The sequence below is a fragment of the Peromyscus californicus genome, unplaced genomic scaffold, assembly GCF_007827085.1.
Source record: "Peromyscus californicus insignis strain IS unplaced genomic scaffold, ASM782708v3 Scaffold_8__1_contigs__length_139910024, whole genome shotgun sequence".
NCBI classification, from domain to species: Eukaryota; Metazoa; Chordata; class Mammalia; order Rodentia; family Cricetidae; genus Peromyscus; species Peromyscus californicus.
The window spans coordinates 30,523,154-30,546,648 of record NW_026294606.1 but is presented as its reverse complement, the minus strand read 5'-3'; the positions used below and the strand labels follow the sequence as shown (position 1 = coordinate 30,546,648).

General features: G+C 46.8%; 2 protein-coding genes and 1 long non-coding RNA gene across 8 annotated transcripts in view; 2 read left to right on the top strand and 1 right to left on the bottom strand.

The window, feature by feature from the left end:
* Nucleotides 1–3,423: 3,423 nt before the first annotated feature.
* Nucleotides 3,424–23,495, top strand: part of Psmg4 (proteasome assembly chaperone 4) — a 57,245-nt gene continuing 37,173 nt past the window's right edge. The window contains exons 1-3 of one of the 4 annotated variants that reach the window (XM_052728580.1): nucleotides 3,425–3,718; nucleotides 6,917–6,992; nucleotides 9,947–10,882. In XM_052728580.1, coding sequence (XP_052584540.1) covers nucleotides 3,545–3,718; nucleotides 6,917–6,992; nucleotides 9,947–10,167 — 471 coding nt within the window. In that variant the 5' untranslated portion in view covers nucleotides 3,425–3,544 and the 3' untranslated portion in view covers nucleotides 10,168–10,882. The other 3 variants (XM_052728581.1, XM_052728583.1, XM_052728582.1) reach the window with 3 other exon arrangements.
* The window catches only part of Slc22a23 (solute carrier family 22 member 23), a 169,300-nt gene continuing 158,432 nt past the window's right edge, over nucleotides 12,628–23,495 (bottom strand). For all 3 annotated transcript variants that reach the window (XM_052728574.1, XM_052728575.1, XM_052728576.1), the window contains one exon: nucleotides 12,628–16,448. In XM_052728574.1, the coding sequence (XP_052584534.1) occupies nucleotides 16,091–16,448 (358 nt within the window). In that variant the 3' untranslated portion in view covers nucleotides 12,628–16,090. The remainder of the gene's footprint in view (nucleotides 16,449–23,495) is intronic.
* LOC128103907 (uncharacterized) lies at nucleotides 16,456–23,060 on the top strand. Its single transcript, XR_008215797.1, has 2 exons — nucleotides 16,456–18,336; nucleotides 19,700–23,060. It is a non-coding gene; the product is annotated as an uncharacterized LOC128103907 (long non-coding RNA).

Below are 23,495 nucleotides of genomic sequence, written 5' to 3'. Positions count from 1 at the left end.
CCAGCTATCCCAGGGCCAGTGAGGAGCTGAGCTGAAGCCCCAGGTTTTTAAAAAGGAGATCTTTGTTTTGATTCTCAGACAGCGTCTCCCTGTGTAGCCTCTGCTGGCTTGGAAATTGCCATGTAGCCCAGGCTGGCCTTGAACCCATGATCCTCTTGCCTCTCAACCTCCATAGTGCTGGGATTACAAGTTTGAACAACAATGTATGGATTACTCATTTGCATTTATTTATTTTTAATTAAAAAAAATTTTATTTCATGTGTGTGGGTGTTTTGCCTGCATGTGTGTCTGTATACCATGTATGTGCCTGGTGCCAATGGAGGTCAGAAGGAGTGTTGGAATTGGAGTTAGACAGTTATGAGGTACCATGTGGGTTCTGGGAATTGAACCCTGGTCCTCTGAAAGATCAGCCAGTGCTCTTAACCCTGAGCCATCTCTCCAGCTTCCCACATTTTAAGGAAGAAAGGAAGAAAGAAAGGAAGAAAGGAAGAAAGGAAGAAAGAAAGAAAGAAAGAAAGAAAGAAAGAAAGAAAGAAAGAAAAGAAGAAAGAAAGGGAAAAAGGAATGTTAGTAACTTTGAGAATTTATTATATATTTTGACTATAAATTCTGGAACTACTTTCTTCTAGTCTATGGCTTGTCTTCCTTCCTTCCTTCCTTCCTTCCTTCCTTCCTTCCTTCTTTCTTTCTTTCGACAGGTTTTTCCTCTGTGTAGCATTGGCTGTCCTGGAACTCAATCTGTAGTCCAGGCTGGCCTTGAACACAGAGACTCGCCTGTCTCTGCCTCCTGAGGACTGGGTTTAAAGGTGTGCAACACCACTGCCTGCCATCTTTTCACTTTCTTAATGGTTTTTTTTAAGAGCAGAAGAATTTAATTTTAATGCAGTCCAATTGAGTGAATCATACTCTTGTGAAACCTCTGTCAGATCACAGGTTTTCTCCTTCGCCTTGCTCTGTGTTTCATAGTTTCAGGTTTTATGTTGAGATTTATGAACCATTTCAGTTCAGTTTTATGTTTGGTACAGATGTGAACTGAAGTCCCCTAGCTAATAAGAAAATGCAAATTAAAGTAGCAATGTTGTTCCAGACTATGCCTATCAGGATGGCTACCAGTAAAAGAACGGCTGCACTACACAGTCGCTGCCTGGTGAGCATGTGATGGATCCAAAGCTCTCAGGCGCTGACGATGGGAATGTAGAGACCTGTGGGGAAATGGTTTGGCAGATTCTTAAAAGATGCAAATATACAACTGTAGGGAACAGCCATTCCACTCCGTGGTTTTATCTATGAGAAATGAAAGCACACAGAGGCTCAGTTGTATGCATATGTTTGTATGTCTTACTGTAAAATCAAGAAAAACAACTGAAACAACCCATATGAATATCCCTGTGAGTGGATAAACAGATGGTGGTGTCCATGCAATAGAACACAGCTCAGTAATGACGAGGAGTGAAGTACTGATACATATAAGTGGGAAGGGTCTTGATGTGATTCTAATGTACGAAAGATGCAAGAGAAAAATCAAATATATGGTGTAATTCTATTTATATAAAGCTCTGGAAAATGCACAGTAACCTATAGCAACAACATAGACTAGTGGTGAAGGGAATGGGTGATTATACAGGGATCTGAAAGGGTTACTAGATTTGTTATTTTGACTGTGATGGTGGTTTCATGGGATATACAGATGCTAAAACTTCAATTGACATGTTTTATTTTTCTGAAAATTTCATACATGTGTATAATTTATCTTGGTCACATCCATCTCCCCACTCCCTTCCTCCAAGCTTCCCATCCCCTAATTTGTACATTTGAAATATGTGCAGTCATTATGCTAATTATACTTTAATAACGCTGTTAAAATATGACCTGAATCACTGATAATTAGCAAATAGAACCAAAGTATAAAAAACACTCTGCACTGGGCAGTAGTGGCGCACGCCTTTAATCCCAGCACTCCTGGGAGGCAGAGGCAGGCGGGGATCTCTGTGAGTTCGAGGCCAGCCTGGGCTACAGAGTGAGTTCCAGGAAAGGCGCAAAGCTACGCAGAGAAACCCTGTCTCGAAAAACCAAAAACCAACCAACCAAACAAAAACCCTGCTATATTATCAGTTTTGTGTTGCTAAAATGAAATACCAGAGGCAATTAACTTTTTTTTTTTTTTTTTTTTTCAGTTTTTTGAGACAGGGTTTCTCTGTGTAGCTTTGCGCCTTTCCTGGAACTCACTTGGTAGTCCAGGCTGGCCTCGAACTCACAGAGATCCGCTTTTTTTTTTTTTTTTTTTTTTTTTGCAATTAACTTTATATAGAGGAAAGATTTTAGTTTACGGTGTTGGGAGATTTAGGAGCATGGTATCTGCATTGGCTGACTTAGGGGAGGACATTGTGGTGAATGAATAGTTAGTGAATGGTGGGTAGCAGTCATAGGAACACAAATCAGGGCAGAGGTCACAGCTTGAGCCAAGTGTAGGCAGAAGGAGGATGGGCGTAGTTGGTTGGGCTTGTTGCTTTGATAGTAATACCTCAGGACCTCTGCCGGAGAAATACCTCCTGGTCCTCAGTGATGTAGCCTTCCAGACAGGCCCTCTCTCCCCATCATTTCACGGTGTCCCAGGAGGACCAAAACATCTCACCATGGATCTCGGGGGCCACAAGCCATATTCAAACCATATCACCCTTTTAAACCTCAATTCAGTTCACTTAGAATCACTGCAGAGTTAAGCAGACCTCCTACAGCTCCTTGCGCCTCCAAGTCAGCAGTAAAAAGCCAAAACTGCGCAGGAAGGTTTATAGGCCTCTCTCAACCCACCAAGGGCCTCATTCCAAACACTTTAGTGTCCCAGTGATTAAAATTAAAGGGTCCCTGGGTAGGCATATCACCACACTCCATAGGGCTTCCCATGCACTCTGACGTTCTTTCTCACATCATCTTAAAAGCTCTGTACTCGTATTTCCATTTTGCTCATGAGGAAACCAAGTCTCAGAGAAGTTAAAGGGTTAGCGCAAGGCCCGCATTTTACATGATGGCAGCTAGGCGTGTGCATGCCTGTTTCCAAAGAGCCTGTCCTCCCGCCATGGTCTTTTTAAAGCTTTCTCCCAGGATCGTTGCTGTTAAGTAGGGTTATCTATGTCCAAGGCTTGCTTCAGAGACAGCCAGGAGAGAGGGAATGGGAGGTGGCGGCTGCTAAAACGCTCAGAGTGAATGTCTGGGCAAAGGAAGACGCTGAGGCTGGCTTCAGCCCACTAACACGCACTCCTGGGGAGAAGGGAAAGGACAGGACAGGGGGAGTTCAGAGAGTCCCCAGAGGACACTGTCAGACTCCGAGGCGACACTGAGTTCTCGCCCAGATGTACCTTTGTGAACATCCTGGGTCGAGAGCAGGCCTAGGGCAGCCCCTAGGCCCCGCCCCCTCGCGCTCGCCCCGCCCCACCCCGGCGCGCGCATCTGAAAGGGAAAGCGCCCTGGGCCTCTCGGCGCTCGCTCTCTCTGGTCTAGCCGCCCGCGCCTGCCTGGTGTCCGCGCCGTGGCCCGGGTGGCGGGCGGGATGGAGGAGCCGCAGGCCGCCGCGGGCGCGGACGTGTCGCTTCACAACTTCAGCGCAAGGCTGTGGGAGCAGCTCGTCCACTTCCACGTCATGCGCCTGACCGACTCGCTCTTCCTGTGGGTGGGGGCAACGCCGCAGCTACGCAACCTCGCGGTGGCCATGTGCAGCCGCTACGTGAGTGTGGGCGGGGCCCGGGCAGGAAGGGGGTGGGCCAAGAACTTGGTGGGGATCTGGGGGCGGGGCCTAGACCGAAGGGCCTGGTGGACTTGAGTGGGGAGGGTGGCAAGTGGGGACCGCAGGGGAGGGGGCTGGAACGGGAGAGACGAGTGGGAATGAGGCTGATCACGTGTAGCCCCGAGGGGGATTCTTAGGACTTTCAGCGCGTCCTCAGGTCCTTCCCTGGATACCTTGGACTGGAGGCCCTTAGGCCTGCTTCTAGACCAGTGGCGAACCCTGGAGTCAGCCCGCACTTGTATCTCCTTAAAGGGCGCTCAGCCCATCCCCTGAGCTCTGAGCCCACCAGAACCTCTGCTCTCCTTGCACCAGCACCCTGAGATGTGTGTGTGTGCGCGCGTGCCATCAGCCAGTTTTGTTTGTTTGTTTGGTTGGTTTAGTTGGTTAGGTTGTTTTGTTTTTTTTTTTGCCACACTGACGTTTAAAATTTACATTGGGTTTAGAAAACTTTTTTTTTTTTTCTTTTCTGAACTTGGAGCTTCAATTTGATGATTGGTACTTGACCGACAAACTCAAGACAAACTTCCTTTCCTCTTCACTGTTGGTCCCACAACCCTTCATCTCTGTATTGGCAACCCCACCTAGTCTGAGTGTTCTCTGGCTGTCCTTGGCCCTTCCTTCTCTCATGATTCATGTGTCCAGAGTCATTAAACCCTGGGCACGGCTGTCAGTGAAAACATGAGCTAGTGTGACTCCGCCTTGATGTCTGTCACCCAGAGCTAGAACCTCTCTCTGCTTCCCACTTGCTGTCTGCATGCCTTTCCTAGGGCTCTTCTAAGAAAGAGCCACAAACTGATTTGTTTTCTAAGTTCTGGAGATCCCAAGTCCAAAACCTGGAGACTGAAGGAAAAACCATCCCACGGGGCCTTCAACTTCAAGTGGTATGCTGCAGTCATCGTTAGCCCTTGGCTGTTAGATGCCCGCTGTAGTCTTCCTTACCACGTCACAGGGCTGCTTTCTCCCTGTGTGTCTGTATGGATGTCTTCTCTTCCGAGAGGGGTCTGCTCAGAGCCTCCTCCCCAGGGCTGGGGATTCAATCTGAGGCCTTGCTTGTGCTATGCAAGTGCTCCACTGAATGGAACCTCCAGTCCTTGTCTCTTCTTTGAACATACCGTAACTCATATTGGATGAAGGGCTCTGATATGAGCGTGCGCGTGTGTGTGTGTGTGTGTGTGTGTGTGTGTGTGTGTGTGTACACACATTACTATGTGTGAGTATGGATGTGCACATGCATTTGTACCTGTATACATATGGAACATGCATGCACATATGCTTGCACACCGTACACAGAAGCAAAAAAACCAGGTCAGACATTGCCATTCTTCTGCTAAAGACCCTTCATGATGAACTCTGAATATGATCCTGAGACTTTGGTGACCCCCACAGGGCCTGTTTTCTCTTAGTGTTCTTTCCTGCCCAGTCACTCCTGCGATGCTGGCCTCCTCTGAAGTTTTAATGTTCCAAGGCAAGGTTTGTGTCTAGTGCCTCTCGGACTGCTCATTAAGTCATTTGGAGAATGGTTGAGACTTCTTCAGGGAGTCCTGAATTGTAGCCAGTCAGGCAGTAAGGATTACGTAATCAAGTCTTACTAAAACATGGCCACATCTGTCTGTGCAGGTAGAGACTGGGACAGCTTTTGTGCTTTGATGGCAGGGCTGAACAGTTCTACTAGAGGTCCTGTGGCCACTGAAACCTAAACTGTTTACTGTCTGATCATTTCTAGAAAAGAAGTGCTGGTCCATGGAGGGCATTGCCAAAGGGTGTGTGTGTGTGTGTGTGTGTGTGTGTGTGTATGTCCCTTCTCTTCCTCCTAAACTTGTACGTCCTCAACAAACGATGGAGAACAGAAGTCACAGGATGAAGCCACTTCTCTAGCTGGCCTGTCTTGACAGCCGCAGGGGTTTTGGTACCCAGAGAGGATGCTGCTGAGCCTAATCAGCCCTAAGGATGGCTGGCTTGGGATGTAAGGTTTTCCTGACCTATGGCAGGGGTCGATGGAGGTGCTCCCACCTTCGTAAATGTGGCCTTGAGCATATTTCTACTGAGAGACCAATGTCCTATTCGAAAGTAATGAGCTATGTTAAGAACAGTAACAAGATGGGGTTTAAAATGTTATATTTGGAGCAACAAAGCCAGCTGGTAAGGTAGGTTTACTTCAGGAGGGTTGAGTTTAAATATTGTTATATTTAAGCCAAATGTTGAACTCATAGTCTGTAAACAGCAGGTTTACCATTATACTTTTGTATCTTTTTCAGCCAAAAAAAAAAAAAAATTCAGAAATGGATTCATTTATTTCCTGCTTTTTTTTTTTTTTTTTTTAATCTTGTTTTCTATATACCTAAAGAAATTCTGAAAGTGACTTTAAGCCCTTAGGAAATGATGTTGATCAGTTCAGTTGTCTCCGCCTGGATAGTGTGGCCAGGGTACCAAACCCCAGAGCAAGGTAGTGAGTGGGCTTTTTCCTTTTCAAACAAGCTTTTTTTTTTTTGGAGTGGGGGAGGTGCTCGATATTGAACCAAGGCCTTGTGCGTGCTAGGCAAGCACACTACTGTGTTACATTTTATTATTTCTTAGCCAAAACAAGATTGGTCAACCATTTCATACAAGGCTTTAATTTTGCTGTTTGGATGCTGGTAGCTGGTGTCTTTTCAAAGTCCCAGATCACTTACTAACCTTCAGAAGTCCTCACAAGCCTTCAGGGAATGAGAGTTGTAGGCTTTTCTGAGGAAGGCAGGACCTTGCTTCTCAGTGAGGAACTGGACCAGGCACTCAGACTCTGGTCATTTTTTTTTTTTTCCACTGTGGCCATAATGAGTTCGTTTGCTTCCTTCTGGTTGGAATACCCTGCAGCATACTTGGGAGTTTGTAACACAAAAACAGTCCCTTTATGTGAAATCGGTCATAGGGTCTATAAGCAGCTCCATGGGTCCCATTACAGGTGGCTTCTGTTTGCCCTAATTTTACTACCTCTTCTGTGTTGGGTCATCTGGCTTTTGGCTGTTGACTAAATGCCAGCCCCTGGGGACATTTGTATGTCCTTTTCTTGCCCCAACTCGACACCTTGTGTGGAACCCAAAGCTGCCTGGTTGAGGAGAACCCATAGTTTACTCCGCTCTTTTTTTTTCTTTTTCTCTTTAGGACCCCATCCCTGTGTGCACCTCCCTTTTTGGAGACACTTCTGACACGACCTCCAGTGGCCTTGCCCAGCGCTTAGGTATGTACCCACATCTAGTGCTCGTAACCAGCCAAATGTGACCCACTGCTTCATGTCCTAGGGCAAATGACGTCAGAAGTCAAGATCTTCATATTAGGGACAACTGCCTCATTACTGTTGGAAGCAGACTTCTGTCCTTTGGGTCTTTTTATGGGACACATCTACCTGTCCCTGTGTCAGTTGTCTCAGTATCATGACCCCAGGGAACTTTTGGAAGCTCCCACAACTTTCTTGGCTCCCCACTTGAATCCATGAGCTGATTTATTTTCTTGCAATGAGTGTATCATCTCCTTGTGGGAGAGAATGAATCCTACCCAGGGGCAGCTGCTCAGGGTGGCTCCCTGGGCCTCATGGCAATTTCTGTGGAGCCTGTGGCAGTAAGGACTGTTTCTCAGGCTCAGTATGACAGCCAGAGCTTGGTAAAGTGAATGCAGAGTAGAGTGGGTGTTTACCCAAAAGCATGAGATTGAAGGCTCCACTCTTCCCAGATGTGCCTTTTTTTTTAAAAAAAAATTATAAATGCACAGGTGATTTAGGTAAGAATAACTTGTGTTTTATGATCTCCAGCCCAGCTCCAGTTGCCCATGGCTGGTATGCACAGGGGATCCTCATCAGTGGCTCAGCCTTTGTATTTTCCAGCATCTCTAGTCATTTCTGAGCCCAGTGATCCCAGCCAGGGTCCCCCTGAATCCTAGCCAAGGGGATGTGACAGGAAAGAGCTCAGTCACCAGTTTTGAGAAACTGATATATCAGTTGTGTTTGGAGTTGTACAAAGAAAATTGTATGATCTTGATAAGTAGGAAAGTCTGTCACTTTCAGTCACCTACACATGAGCAACTAGCACACAACCCAGGAGGGACACCACCAATTCAGGAAGGCTCCAGACTTGTCATAGCCTATGGTTAGAGGCCAGGGAGAACAGAGGTCACAGGAACTTTCAGGGTCCTAGGCTGGAAACAAATGGAAGTAATTTTGAGTTTGTAGGAAAGAATTTCTGTTGCGTCTATACCAAGGCTTCTAGTTTTTTCCCTTCCCTTTTGGTGTTTACATTTTCTCCCCTATGAAAGTCAGTGGGGGACCTGATACCTTTTTGCTTCTAAGTGCTTCCTTGTGTGTTTTTAAACACAGAAGTGATAACACACTTATGTCAAGCAGATTATTGTGTGCTCATGTCCACTTAGAGTTGAGGGAAGTATCCATATATATGGGGACAGGATGCTGGGTTGAGCTGCAGTGACAGTCCCGAGTAGAGAAGGGTGGCAAAATTTGTCTGGCATGCCATGAATAAAAGTTTTTTGTTTTTTAAATTAAAGATGATATTTTTAATGTATATATATGTATGTCTTAGTATGGGTTTGTGCATGTGAGCGCAGTGCCTTTGGAGGCCAGAGGAGTGTTGAATTCTATGAAGCTGGGGTTACAGGTAGTTGTGGGCCATCTGACATAGGTACTAGGAACTCAACTCCAGTCCTCTGCAGGGACAGTATTTGTTCTTAGTGGCTGAGTCATCTCTCTAGGCCCTAAGGTATAACCCAGGCTGGCTTTCAATTTATGATTCTCCTGCCTTTGCCTTTTCAACGTATCCTAGTGTATGCCACCAATGATTTTATACCAAAAAAGGGCAAAGTTGGCTCAAGAATATCTATGAGATAGAGGCCTACTACCAGGTTTTGTGCAAAGTAACTCGGTGACCTGGCATGGCTGCTGGCGTCTTAGAAAGCAAAGTCCCAGGCTGACTGGTCTCTCGGGCCTGGACAGGTATCAGTAACGTATAATAAAGACAGAGGTGTCCTGCAGTAACATCTATGGAAGATGAATGCAGACAGGGTAAGAGCTGGGCCGCAGGGTTCTCAGTGGCTGTGGAAGCGTTGCATCATAGCTTTGCATGCAGGAGGAGACACTGAGCTCTGGCCGCCTTTCAGAGCAGAGACGGCCCTGGAAGGTTGAGCCACAGACGCAGTGGCCCCCTTAGCAATTAGACTGATCGGAGCTACAGTACAGTGGGCCCCTGTGGGGAGAGGGGAGGCCATGCCACCGCCACTGCCACTGAGAAGAGAGACTAGCACTGTGATTTTATGGCCCCTTTCTCGTTGGTCTTGGTGGATCGCACTATCTTGCCATACGTAACTGGTTCTCAGATCATTTTCTAAACTAGCAATTCCCTGGCTCCCTCTTGCACCTAAGGGAATGGGATGGGGAGGTGGCTGGGTGGGGGGTGGGGGACTTGTTGGGTCTCCCTGCTCCATTCCTTGAGCTGAGCAGAACACTGTTTGGGACACACTGCATGCAGCAAACTGGTGGCTGGTCCAAACAAAATGCTGTAAGCCATTGTAAGGCACTGTCTTCTGCGCTAACTGAACAACTGCTTCTGTCCAGATGCCTTCCTCTCCTTCTTCAAAGACAGGGTCTGTCTGTCTTGATTTGGCTGGCCTAGAACATAGGGTTAGCCTCCCATCTCCGCCTCCTAAGTGCTAGAATTTCGGATGACATATGTGTACCAGTATGTCTGGCTACATCCTTTCATTTATTTATGTTTTTACATTCTGTTTTTAAAAAAGAAAACAACACGCTGGGCGTGGTGGCTCACACCTTTAATCCCAGCACTTGGGAGGCAGAGGCTGGTGGCTGAGTTGGAGGCCATCTTGATTTACAGAGCTACTCCTAGGACAGCCAGGGCTACACAGGGAAACCCTGTCTCCCAAAACAAAATAAAACTAGCTTTATTGAGATGTAATTCATGTGCTCTACAATCCACTCAGCTCTCCTTAGAGCAGAGGCTGGGCTCTTTTAGAGACACATCAGCTGCCCAGTCAATGGCATATTCCCCAAGATCTCTTTATCTAAAAACAAACCAGCCCCAAAGAAACCAAACACAGAGTCTTAACTATCTAATAAAGAAAATAATTAAAAAGGTCTTTGGGAGTCCGAGGCCTAACTGCCTTTGATTTGCAAAGGAGGATCTGGAGCCCGAAGGTCTCAGGCTGTGGTGGAACAGGAAAGAGCAGGCTTGAGGGTAGCTCTGCCTCTGTCCTCGCTGACACCTCCACCGACTGCAGGTAAGAGTAGAGAGGGGGCAGAGTCACCACCCGTGGCATGTCCACAGCAGGCTCTGGTCACGGTGTGGTGGCTACCCCAGCCTTACTGCCAGGAGAGGAGGGTGAGGTCACCAGACTAGAGGGAAGGATTGGTGTTCTGACAGGTGAGAAGTAGTTTCTGCCCGTGCCCTGGGCATGGGTGAGGCCAGGGAAGAGGTCAGGCCACTGCCCAGGCATTGCTGAATGAGACCCTGGCTTGCCCTTGCTACCTGCTTCTGCTCAGGGTATTGCCTTCTGGATTCTAGGCATGTAACTGAGCTTCATTTTTGCAGTTCCGTCAGTGCCTCACCTATTTATTGGCTCTAGAAAATGCACATGCATGCCTGTGTGTGTACATATATACAAATATGTACATGCATAAAATAAGCATTACTCCTAGGACAGTGGAAAATGATAGAGGTGGGTGGTGGTGATGGAGAACTTCAATATTTTAATGTTTTTGAAATAACAGAATCTCAAACCTTTGAAGCCAGAAGCCCCATGTAGGGTAGAGGTTCTCAGATACTAGTGTGTGGTCTCCTGAGGACTTTTTAGCACTGACTGCTGACCTCAACACTATCTTTCTAGGTGGGCTAGAGACTCTGCAGTTCTTCCTGAACTATAGTGCTGCTGCTAGGCCTGTACTAAATCCACTGCTCCTGAGTCAAGGAGGGCCTAGGTGTCCATTTGCATGTCCAGCCCTTGAGAAGTCTTCTCCAAATCCCATTCTCTTCCTAAGCACTTCCCAGCTCTAGGCAGGTTTGTGGAACATGGACTCAGGGTATTTCAGTTGTGGCTGTCAACATATTTTTCTCTTTTTAGCCAGGAAGACCAGTAAACAGGTGTTTGTCAGCTACAACCTCCCCAACACAGACAATAACTTCACGTTACTCGTAGAAAACAGGATCAAGGAAGAAATGGAGACGTTTCCGGAGAAGTTCTGAGTGGCAGGAGAAAGAGGGTGTAACTTGTGTATAAATTACATTTCAATAAACAGGTTGGGTTGTGTCTCAGGCTGCATTTACTTCGCTTTAAGGAGTTTATTTCCTGGGCTTTCTCATCTTAGTGTGGTTCTCACAAGGCTTGAACTGATGGGCATGGGAAGAAGAAAAGGGGCAGACAGTAGACACCTCTGACTGTTCAGTGCTAGAGAAAGGGCAAAAGTGTAATTGGAAAGTTTAAATTCACACATTCCTGGTGAGAGTCAAGAGCCACAGTGGCTGTGCTTTAGACTCACATGGCAGGTCTAGAGGCTTCTGTCTTATGAACTGATAGGCCAGTCTTTTGAGTGCCTTACACACACACACACACACACGTGTGTGTGTGTGTGTGTGTGTGTGTGTGTGTGAGAGAGAGAGAGAGAGAGAGAGAGAGAGAGAGAGAGAGAGAGAGAGAGAGAGAGAGAGAGAGATTCTCAGTGTAGCCTTGGCTGTCCTGGAACTAGCTCTGTAGACCAGGCTGGCCTTGAACTCACAGAGATCCACCTGCCTCTGCCTCCTGAGTGCTGGGATTAAAGGTATGCGCCAAGCACCTCCTGGTTTACTTGTGTTTTTTAAAGCTACATTTGAACCTTAGTGCAGCTTTCTAGACTCGTGGTCTCTGTGGAGTCTAGGTTTTTGGCTGTTCTTTCCATCTGAGAAATGGCAGTAATCCCTAGCTTGCTGGGTTAAGTGTGTAGAAATGCTTTGCTAATTGTCCAGGCTGTGACACATGTCAGCCTTGGTTTTAACTTTGTTTAACTTTGTTTTATGGACACCAGTGCCTCAGGCCCCTTTGCTCTTACGGTCGGTCACCTTTCCTTTCCTTTCTCCCTAGTCCCTGCCCTGCGGCCATTTTTAATCCTTAGCCTTTTCCTGGCTACTACTTGGGCTCTAATTGTGATTTTTCCACTTGAGGTTCATGTGTTGAGAACCATGTTTTTACAAAAGGTGACCACCATTGGACCCTCTTGTGCTGAGAGGTAGACAGTTCAGGGCCTGTAATTATTTTGCACTGTGCTAAGAGTTTTGCACTGAGCCAGGCGGGGGTAGGCATAAGGGCGTTTAAGAGTAATGTTTGTGTTTCAAGGGGCTGCCTCCTGCATACTTTCCATGCCAATCTCTGAGGCCTCAGCCAGTGTTTCTGCAGTGAGGAAAGCCCAGTGGATAGCTCTCTAGGACAGAATAGTAAGTAACACAAAATCAGCTATGGAGAGAAGAGTTTGGTATAAATGCTTTATTAAAGAAATATTGTTTTCTTGTTAAAAAATACTACATTAGAGAAGAGAGTTTTGGATTATCAGTCTTTCCTCACAGAATCACAGTGTAGATAGTCATTCCTTGACCTCTCTAGGAATCCTCAGGCCACGGATTAGCAGAACACAAATGAGAAAAAAATTCTTCTTAAATGTGCTGAATTCTCAGATGGTTTGAGAATCACATAAACATTTAAGTTTAATCCGATCTCAGCCTCTGACTGCCCTCTAAGACTAGGACTCTTAAAGCAGAATGAGAGGCCCCACCATCCCTGGGCAGGTGGAGGCCGCTGACAGAAGAAGCCTTGAAAGCAGTGAGGCGGGGAGGTCTGATCAACATGGAGGCTTTTATTACTCGTCCTCGGTGGTCATGAAATGCCCTTCGTGGACACCATCAGGTGAGGTAGGGAAGACATTCCAGAGGAAATCTGTTAATGGGGCAACATTTTTATTTCTGTACATTTACATACAAATCTCCCCCAAAGGTACAACAGATGCGACACCATGCAGACACGCAGCTGTGAATGACAGTTCAGAGCTCAACATAAACTTGTGCTATGAACAGGTACCGCCCCCGTCAACACGCACAGTCACGCGGCTCTTAGAGTAAGAGCACGCATGGTTGGGTTGCAGAGGACAGAGGTAGGGAAGCGTTCCTCACTAGACACAACACACTGAACTGCTCCAAAACACACACAATACATTAGAGTGAGGTGGTGTCCTTCAGAACAAGGAGGAGTTGAAGTGTGGGCCTCCCTCAACCTGTGTGCCACCCAGGGGCTGGGTGTGTAATGGTCATGAGAGTCTTTGAATGGCACCTCCAGTTCCGGGACTCCTCGTTTGGCTCTGGGAAGTTGTCATGACTGCATGGGATACTCCCTCTACAAGGTCTGGTTTTGCTTGCTTTCCATTTTGTGGCCAAACCCATTTATCAGCCCTGTCCTCCAGTTGCAGGTGATTATAGTCTTAAAACACACACACACACACACAAAAAAACCCATCTAAACCTTTTTCCTATTTGTCTTAGGTGCTAATAATTAGATATTTCATAATATTTGACTTAATAAAGAGCAAAACGAAGAACTGATCCAGCCCTGTCTTGGGTGTTCACATTTGTGCGTAAGTTATGAAAACAGGTGCAGGGATGGGTGGAAAGTAGGAGTACAGACCTTCTAGTGTTCCCCAGGGACGGAGGGGCCCAACGCAAAGGACCAGTGCCTGAGAAGCAACTACCCACAGGAGCACAGGCCTGAGTTTAGGGATGATAGCTTGGTATCAGGGAGCTGGGCTGCCGCCATCTTCCTATGGAGCTAGCCCAGAGTGTCTGAGGCCTGAGTGTCCTGCTGCCTTTCTGACTTGATCAGACTACACCACAAGCTTGCCTACAAGCAATCTTTCCTGTTCTGGCTACCTTTCATGGAGGTGTCCTAGCAACTTCAGGTATCCATACTCTGAAGCAGAAACTGAACCACTCAGCAGTCTCCTGAGGTTGCCATATGAAGGTCAAGACAGTGCCAGCAGTCAGCCTTTTGAACTTCCTCTGGTTGGTGGTCCCTCGGCCCCTGCCTCAATGGCAGCTTCTCTGCTTATCCCTGATAGGTTGGCTCTGATTGCTGGAGCCATTAACATTGTCTGCCTTGGCCAGTGTTTTTATCATTGTCACTTGAGGTGCAGATTGGAGACCTTGACGTTTGGAAGTGCTGGACCTTGACACCACCTCCCCAGTGGTTTCTATAGCACTCGTAAGAAGGATAGCACAACCAGTGTGAGATTGCTCTCGACTATGAGATGTCTCCTTCTGTACTTAACAAGAGTTTGCTACCAGGTGACTTGGTAGCAGGTGCCCTGGGGAAGGTGAAAGGTATCTTACAAGTTTGGCACGCAAAGGCTGCACAGCTGTAGAGAGGCTTTGGGAAGAGGATGTGTAGTAACATCAAGGCATGGGAGGGAGGTGAAGCTAAGCTGGACTTAGAGCAGGTATCAGGGACTGGCCACACAGCTTCCTTCCTAGACATTAGTCCTCAAGCAAAACCCTCAGGACCCCAGGCATTGAAGAGAACATAGCCCAGCTGCTGGAAACATGGCTGCATATCACATCACTACCCTCATAAGGTTTTGATCAAGGCAGCTGGCTTCTGCTGATGTATCTATCAAATGGGGAAGAGAAACAGGTAAGACTGTAAGAAACAGACCAGACAGGGAGCTGGAAGGGGATAAACTCAACTGTGTTCTGGTCTTTGAATTCTAGCAACTGTCACTGAGAAGTCACTTAGTTGCCTGTCTAGGCCTGAGACCGTGATTTCTCTGGAAGAACACAGGGTAGAGACACAAGGCAAGAGGCAAGGCAGATGTTTGATCAGAAGCCACGATGCCCAGAGAGGCTGGCCCCTGAGCTACTGCAAGAGGTCCAGAGGCTGGTTTCTCAGCAGCCCTGGTGCCCTGCTGCCTGGGACAAGATGAAGGACACAAATAAGGGACATCCTGGGAGGCTGGCACAGGATGGGAGTTGAGCTTTGGGGAGTTATTGCTTTCTCTCACTTCTTGCTGCTTTCAAGGGACTAGAGGCCACGTGGACTCACCCGTGAGCAACCTGCACTCCTGCCCAGGGCCCTTTTGTGCTGAGTGAGTGACAGGCAGGAAGCCATTGAGGAAGACATGAGGTGGAGCGTCTCCAGGTGCCATGGGCACTGTTGTGATGTCAGACTGACAGCCATCCAAGCTGGAGCTCTCTACGGTGTGTGCTGGAGATGTGGGTGGCGGCTGTATGTGGGAGAGCAAGGCTCCCTCCTGGGATTTGCCTTAGCTGTCTTTTTCGGTTATTTTCCTGTTATTCTGAAAGTAACCACATTTTCAAGTAGTGCTGGCAACAGAGCTGACTGGGGAAGAGGGACCTTTGCTGCTGGAACTCTGTCTGGGAAAGTGTCTCAGTAGAAAGAACGTCTCAGACCTCAACACAACAGGTACTGTGGGTCTAACTGAGAAACCCAGTGTCAGGAAACGGGTGCTTTCTCATCACGTAGGATTTCTGGTGAAGTATGGAAGTTTCCCCACAGAAACTTCCAGATCAAGTACAAAAGGATGATCCTGAAGGAAAGAAAGATTAAGCTGGCTCTTATGACACTTGGGGGCTGCTTTCCCAAAACATGGGATGGAAACTACCTTACAAACAGAAAGGAAAAAAAAAAAAAAACCAACCAACTTTAAAATATACAGACTATAGAAAAAAAAACCAATTCATGTACATTTTCCTCTGTCTAAAATGTAGTCCCAAGGATGCTCCACTTGAGAGGCACAACTGTCCATGGCAGCGAGCCTGGAGGTAGGGGTCCTGGCCTACAGATGACCTCTGTCTCCTTGAGAGAAGGAGGAGATTTGAGTCTGGCCTCCAGGGAGGGGACTGGCCACTGCATTGGTCACTTACAGGGACTTCCTTCAGAGTGACCCTGCCTCACTCATGAAGAAGGTTCCACTTCGTGATCAGTGAGAGGGAAGGGGATAAAGTGCTTCTCGTAAAAATGACCAAAATAAATACAAACATTTCATGGCAGAAAAGAAAGTCTTCAAAGGGTTATTTCCAAAACATCTGATCTCTCGGATCTGTTCCTCGGATGTCTGGAAAGACAGAATTCCCCACACCGGTTGAAAGTCTTACGATTGAGTGGAGTCAGCAGCAGAGTGGGACTTCCTCCCCCAGCCATGTGTCTTCTCTCTGGTCTATAGATCTGTGTGCAAACGTTCCCCAGCCCTTCAAGCCTCAGGGGACTGGTGGAATGGTGGTGTGGCCCAGAGAACTACATGGACTTCATGCCATTGGCAGTCGCCCCCTCTGGCAACCCGTCACCCACAGCGGCCACATCGTGCAGGCCCGAGTAGTCCTTAAGCTCCGCGTTGGTGAGCAGCAGTGGCTGCTCTCCCTTCTTGTGCGGTAGCAGTGGCTGCCGTGTGTAGTGTTCTCCGTTGGCGATGTTCTCGGGCAGGTTCTGGTCCCTGCTCTCAGGCAGCAGGAGGATGCAAATGATGCAGATGAGCGTGCAGCAGGCGAAGATGATGTGGTGCAGGAAGTAGCCTTTCTGGTTGTGCAGCTCAATGATGGGTGCTGTCAGCATGCCGAAGCCTGCACTGGCCAGCACCAGCCCCAGCCCACCACACCTGCAGGGGGAGAGAGCACTGGCTTAAATGGAGCATACAGTGTTTGATACAAGTAGGGTGGCATGAGACAGCAGCTTGATGGGCTACTAGGGTAAGCTCACAGCATTGCTCTGGTTTAGATATGTCCCACAGACTTCCAGTATTAGAAACCTAATCCTCAAATTCAAATGGTAGTGGAATTCAGATATGGGGCCTTTGGGAATAATGAATATTAAATTCAGTCAAGAGGTTGGGGCCCCTGTGATGATAATTTTATAGGCCTTTATAAGGTGAGGAAAAGCCTGAGCTAGCATATTTGCTGTGTCACCATGGGATGCCCTGCACTACCTTGGGATTCTGCAGAGTCCCCTTTATCAAGGATCCATGTACAGCCCCCTACAATGGACCTCTCAGCCTCCAGAACCATAGCCGAACAAGCTGTATCCTTTATAAATTGTCAGTTACTACAACAGAAAATGGATTGAAGCACAAGGATGTTCTGTCTCTGTATCGGGCCCCACTCTGGTTAGAACTACCCAGGATTCCCCAGAGGTGGGCCATCCCAAGCCACCTTCACCTTGGCCGTACCTGTGGATTCCTACAACTTTGAGATCAGATAGGCCAAACCCTTAGTGGGAATTATTTCTCTCTATTCCTCTGGCAAGTGAGGAACCCTCAAGAATCCCAGAGAGATTATGGGACATGCAACACTTTTAGACACCCTCCTTCCATGGCTCTAACTTCTCTACTTTGACCTAAAACCTTCCTGGGATTAATGGTGCTCTGCTGGTACTAAGACAGTGGTATGGTGGTGGAGTGTAGTGCCATCTGGAGTGCCCAGGTAATAGGACAGAAAACTGCCTGGTCTCCAGTCCCCAGGCCCAGGGGACAGGTGGAGGTGGTCTTAATGTCCAGCAGGAGGAATACTGTTGCCTGCCCACCCTCAAGAACAGTGGAGAGGATGTACAGGGATGTGGACTTTGGGAGGAACCTTACAAAGGAGATGCTCAAGACTTATGCACCATCCGGCACAGGGACCTTGTTCTCAAACATGGAGTGGAAATGGCCAAAGGGGAAGTGTCTGCTGTCGCTGGGAGGCAGCTCTTGAACAATTGATGGTTTTCTTACTTGGTACTATAGGTGGCTCCCACGTCAGAAAAGACTACCCTACAAAGTACCAAGATACAAGGTCAACACAACATGTCTGTATGCTAACACCAAATTCAGAAATGAAATGAAAATGTTTCCAAGAAAGCAAATGCAAGGCTCACATGCTGAAAACTACAGGGCTTTGTTGATGGCAAGTTTAAGAAGCTCAAAGTAAATGGATTGGAAGACTTGCTAGTGTGAAGATAGTAAGTCTTCCCGAATCGAGCTATGGATTCTTCCCAATCTTTATCAAAATCTTAGCTGAGAATAAACTTATCCAAAAATTCACACAGTAATGCAGAAGACTCAGAATAGTCAGGAAGCGATTTTGAGACAGGAATAGAGGAAGACTTACTGTCTCCATTGTGAAACTTAGAAGCTGTGCCGATCAGTATGGTAGCACCGAGAGGCAAATCCACAGAACAGTGAGGGTTCAGAAACAGGGCTTTACCCCGGCAGCCAGTGGATTTTGACAAAGGCACTCATGTGGGGCAAAGGCTATGTAACAAGCAGTGTTGGCACAGCAGGGTAGTCCATGTGCTAAACAATGAAGGCAGAGTCTCCTTCACACCACACGAAATGAACTGACTCCCAGAAAATGTCAGGGAAGATCATTCTGACCTTGGGTCAGCATAGAAGTTGATCAGCTGGACTCAGTCAAAATCACTTTATTTTCCCCCTTCAGAAGACACATAATTCAGAAGTAGAAGCCGTACAAGTCTGGAAGAAATGCTTTCAAAGCCTGCCTCCGACAAAGGATGTAAGTTCATAATATATATAGAACTCAACTTGGCTTGAAAAATGGGGAAAAGGTATCAACAGGCATTTCAACACAGACACACACACACACACACACACACACACACACACACACACACACCAAACTGCAAACATCTAGAGAGAGAAGCTTGAGTCGATGAATTGCAAATCAAAACCACACTGAAAGGCTACTTCAGAGCTGTGAGCAAGCCTAGAATAAAGGACAGAACAATATGGTGGCCAAGACCTAGAGGGGCCGCAGTTCTCTGATAGCCTCCTGGTAACAGGGTGGAAAACAGGTGGGCATTTTCTTAAAAGGAAACATACATTTTTATATAACTAGCAATTCCATGTATAGAACAAGTAAAAACATAACCTAGACAAAAAGCTACAAGCAGATGTTTATGCCTTATAGCACTGGGAACAAGCCAAATGTCTATCAACTGGTGAGTGATAAATAAAATGTGGCATGTCCATATATAATGGAATATTACCCATTTAACACACGAAACACTGACAAGTTACATCATGAAAAAAAATCATGCTGATTGCACTATTCCATTGATATGAAATGTCAGAAATGTTGCTCCAGAGAGACAGAAAGCAGGACAGTGATTAGGGCTAGGAGTGAGGGTAGAAAGTGCAAAGCGGATGAGACTTTTTCTGTAGAGGGGTGATGGACGTGGTCTATGATTTGAGGGTGATGAACTATATATATACATCTACACGGATGAGTCCTATGTAAAGTACATGTCACTAAAGCTGCTAACTTCCAAACTGTTCCCGCTGTGGAGCCAGCCAGCTGGTCCAGATCCCCATCATCTCTTCCCAAGAGCCCAGACTATTCCCTCTCTGTGCCACCTAGGGCTGCTCAGGGGCCTCTCAGGGGCCCTATTAAGAGTAAGGTCCTCAGACCAATCCTGAGCTGATGTCTGGGACATGACTCAGAGCTCTCACCTCCTCCCAGGCACAGTGCACAACAGTTCCTGTTGGCTTCCTTGGGACTCCCCTGTGAGTTCTGTGGAATCCAGACTAAGCAAGCTGCAGAGCTGCTCCAGTCCTCCCGGAGTCCTCTCTCTCAGAGACCATATCCTCACGGTTCATGTCTCCATGTTTCCTCACTTGGGAAGTGTTCAAGGACAAGACCAAATCTGGCTCAGTCTGTAGTCCCTGGTATTCTCTCAGTGACTGAGCAACACCTGGCCAGCTGGCCCTCGGGCATTACTTGGTACTGTGTCAGATTCCTAAGAAGATGATTCCCACTTCCCAGTACTCCTGACCTTTGCCTTATATCGGGGCTGGAAGAAATAAGTAATTTCTTGCCAATAAAATACTGCAAAACTTATGAGATGTCCCTTCCACAGATACGGTACACAGACTCTGGCTATGATGAGGCAAGCTGCTGTGTTGCTGGAACACAGAGCAGGAAGCGAGATGTCCCCCAGTTAACGTTCTGCAACTCATGAAGAACTGGATCCTGCCAATGACTGCTGAGCCTCCTATCTCAGGGCACTGTGGCTCATGGGGCTTGGAACAAGGGTGCAGCTAAGCATTGTCCAGACCACTGACCTAGAGACACTAGCACAAGCCATAGAATTGGAGTCATTTGCTGTGCAGAAACAGATAAGTAGCTGGAATGCCCAGCCTTAGCTGTAGAACCTCTCACCCAGGCTGTCAGGGTCCTCGGTACTTTGTATTAGACAGTTCTTCACCAAGGGCACACAGAGAAAGTTCTACTTCTGGCCCGGCAAGGTGTGCACTGAGGAGGGACTACTTTTTCTTGGTGCTGTCTGGATACCAGCCCTTTCCCAAGCTGTGTCCTAGCCCACCTTTTAAAGACACTGACATCTTTCTGTCAACATTTGCTCTTAAGCCTATTGCCCTTATTCCTCTGTGAACCCTTCAAGGGCAAGGATTATTTCCTGGACCATCATCTGTCTCAGAGTTTGCATGTAATAAATAATGGATGCCCATAGATCATGCTTCCTGGAGAGCAATGAGATTGAGCCCACCCATCAGGTGAATAATATGAATACCTAAATGGCCATTCAGGATTTTTGGTAAATCTCCTCCCTTTGGGAAGCCACAGGATGTGAGGGGTACATCAGATGTCAGGGACCTGTTCGATTGGAACCTTTGACATCAGTAAGGTTGTTTTCCTCTGGTTTTTGCTTTCTCAGCTGGCACCAAGTGAGGCTGGCACCCTTGCCCATGTAGAGTTGCCATGCAGGAAAGCAGAATACAGTCCCCGATATAAGGAATGTGTGAAGTGCTCAACCCCAGGAGAGTCTCACATGACACTAAGTGAATGATATCAAAGTAATATATCATATTAATAAATAATGTTGAGTGAAGTATATTCAATTTGCAGCTCATTTAAATGTAGATATATGCATATGATATTCAGTATGTTCATATACATGGGTAATGCAAATTCCACTGTGATACATAACATTCTAGCTAGGGGAAAACTGCATATATGGTAGTGGTCTCGTAGGATTATAGTGAAAGGGAACATTCATATCCCTGTGGATATTATAGCTGCTGCTGTAACAGCTATCGTGGCACAGCCCATTCCTACATGATTGTAGCATTACTGGTGTAGGCAGACCTACTGCACTGTCAATCATATTTAAAGACAGCACATAGAATGATGTGCAATACCTAATACTCTAGGGTGCTAAATGATTCTGTTGTGGGTATGGGTTACATCCTATTATAAAGCATTTCTACTTAAAAAAAAAAAGTTTGCCCCATGTAGTAGCATGCCTTGTAATCCCAGCACTCTGGAGGCTGAGAACAAGGACAGTGAGTTCAAGGTCAGCCTGGGCTACACAAAGAGAGCTTATGCACTATACCACCAGCACCTCCGATATCATTTACTGCCTCTTGACTGCATCAAGAGGCCACAGAGTAAACAACATTGAGCATCTAGGTGCGCGTAAGTTACTCTAGGATGTCTGCAAGATGACAGATTGCACCAGATAGTGACTTATTTCTCCTCACATGTCCTGTTGTTAAGCAATGTTTGAAACAGTTGGATGTCTTCTGTTTCAGTATCAGTGATTCCTTGAATTTAATAACATTACAGATAATTTTGTAGGAAAATGGTATGCCATTTTTGTTTTTGTTTGTCATTTGAAGGCTCTAGGGATCGTTTCCCTCCAAAAGGCTAAGTCATAGGCACGTGCTGTTGCTCTGGGTGTTCACTAGAGGGCAGCCTAAACCCATGTGTATACATCAGTGAAGCTTCTACAGAGACAAAAGAGAACCTTGTTTCTTAGAAGCATAATGTTTTTACTACCCACCGGATAGCTTTACTTTGGGTAACGACCTCTAAAAAACCATGGCCAAACAGGCAGCCTTACTAGAGGGAGCAAAGTGTGGATCAGAAATAAACGTGAACCACCAATTTGCATATACTTCCTCTTTTACATTTCTTAGCTTTTCTTGACTGCATTTCTGTGAACTTAAGGATGCACAAATATTGTACTCATTTGCTCAGAAATGAAGAACTGCTAGAACTATCTAGGTATGAACAGTAACATGAATTGCCATTTGTGGAGTTACATACACAATTATCACTTGGTATCTGTGGGCTGTTTCCAAGACCCCTCAGGTCTTCAGATGCTAGAGTCCCTTTTAGAAAATGCTGTAGTAGTGCATGGAACCTACATACTTTTTGCAATCTTTCCATCACTTACCATTATTCCTAATACTGAACACAATGCAAATGCAGTGTAAATAGGTGTTTGCTGTATTTAGGGGGTAATGGTAAGGACTGTACATGTTCAGTAGTCATAGTTTATTGGGTGTGGCTGTTAGGGATTGAACTCAAGGTTGTGTACATGATCAGCACATGCTGTACCATTGGGCTACACTCAGGTGCATCATTTCTTTAAACAAATGCTGTCTATTTGTGATTGGCTGTACCTTTGTATAAGTCATGGGAATGGACGGCAAATCTTTCTCTCTCTGTGATGCCTTGTCTTGAGGCAATGTCAGGGCAGAAGACAGACATGGAGACCTTGCTCAGAGGGAAGGGTCTCTAGGCCAGTCTGATGCAAATGATCTGGACCAGAGTAAAGGGATGGGGCCTCCTGAGCAGCAGGCAAGCAGTAGTTAGTGGACAGAGAAGCAGGGATAGTGCATGGGGCAAGGATGGAAAGCCCATGACCAGGTCTCCACGGATTGGTGAGGAATTAGGCAGACCCTGAAGCCAGCTTCTCAGGGTCACTGGCGCCTGCGCATTCTCTTTCCTTGTCCTCACCCATCCCAACAAGGGGAAGGAAGGCTTGTTCTCCACTTTGGCAGTTCGGGTGGGGGAATGAGGGAAGCAGGAGGGTTGACAGACTGGAGGCCTTGTGGGTAGATAGTTCTACATCAACTCAACACAGGCTAGAGTCACCTGAGGGGAGGGAACCCCAATTGAGTAAATACCCCCATGAGATCAGGCTGTAGGCAAGCCTGTAGGGCATTTTCTTAGCTTGTGACTGGTGGAGGAAGGCCCATTTTAACCAGTGCCATGCCTGGACTGGTGGTCCTGGACTGTATAACAACACTGGCTCAGCAAGCCATGGGGAACAAACCAGTAAGCAGCACTCTCCATGCCTCTGCATCAGCTCCTGCTCCCAGTTCCTGCCCTGTTTGAGCTCTTGTTCTGACCTCCTCTCATGATGAACAGTAAAGTGGACTTGTAAGCAAAATAAATCCTTTCCTTTCCAACTTGCTTTTGGCCATAGTGTTTTATCACAGCAAGAGTAGCCCTATCTAAGACACTGCTCTTCTTACTTCAGAAGCTTTCTTTTCCACACAGTATTATGTAAAAAGGCAAGACTGTCATAAGAAAGAGAAAGCCCCTGGAGCCCACCCTCAATTATCTCTGGTTTTTCTGTGCAGAGTGGGTGGTATGGAAGTTGCATGTTTATCCTGTGGCTCTCCTGGGAATTCTTCATGGGTGTATTTGCAAGAAAAAGCTGCACAAACCATGGTGGGAAGAGTTCCCGTAGAGACTCTTCCAACCTGGCTAGGAACTGGACTCAATTTCCTTTCGCTCTCTGCAGGTACAAAACATCACCCAGGGCCAAATATTTTTCTGGTTTGTCATCCTGGAAAGCTGAACTTTAGAATGTATTTGTTCAATTCCTATCCCCAAATAAT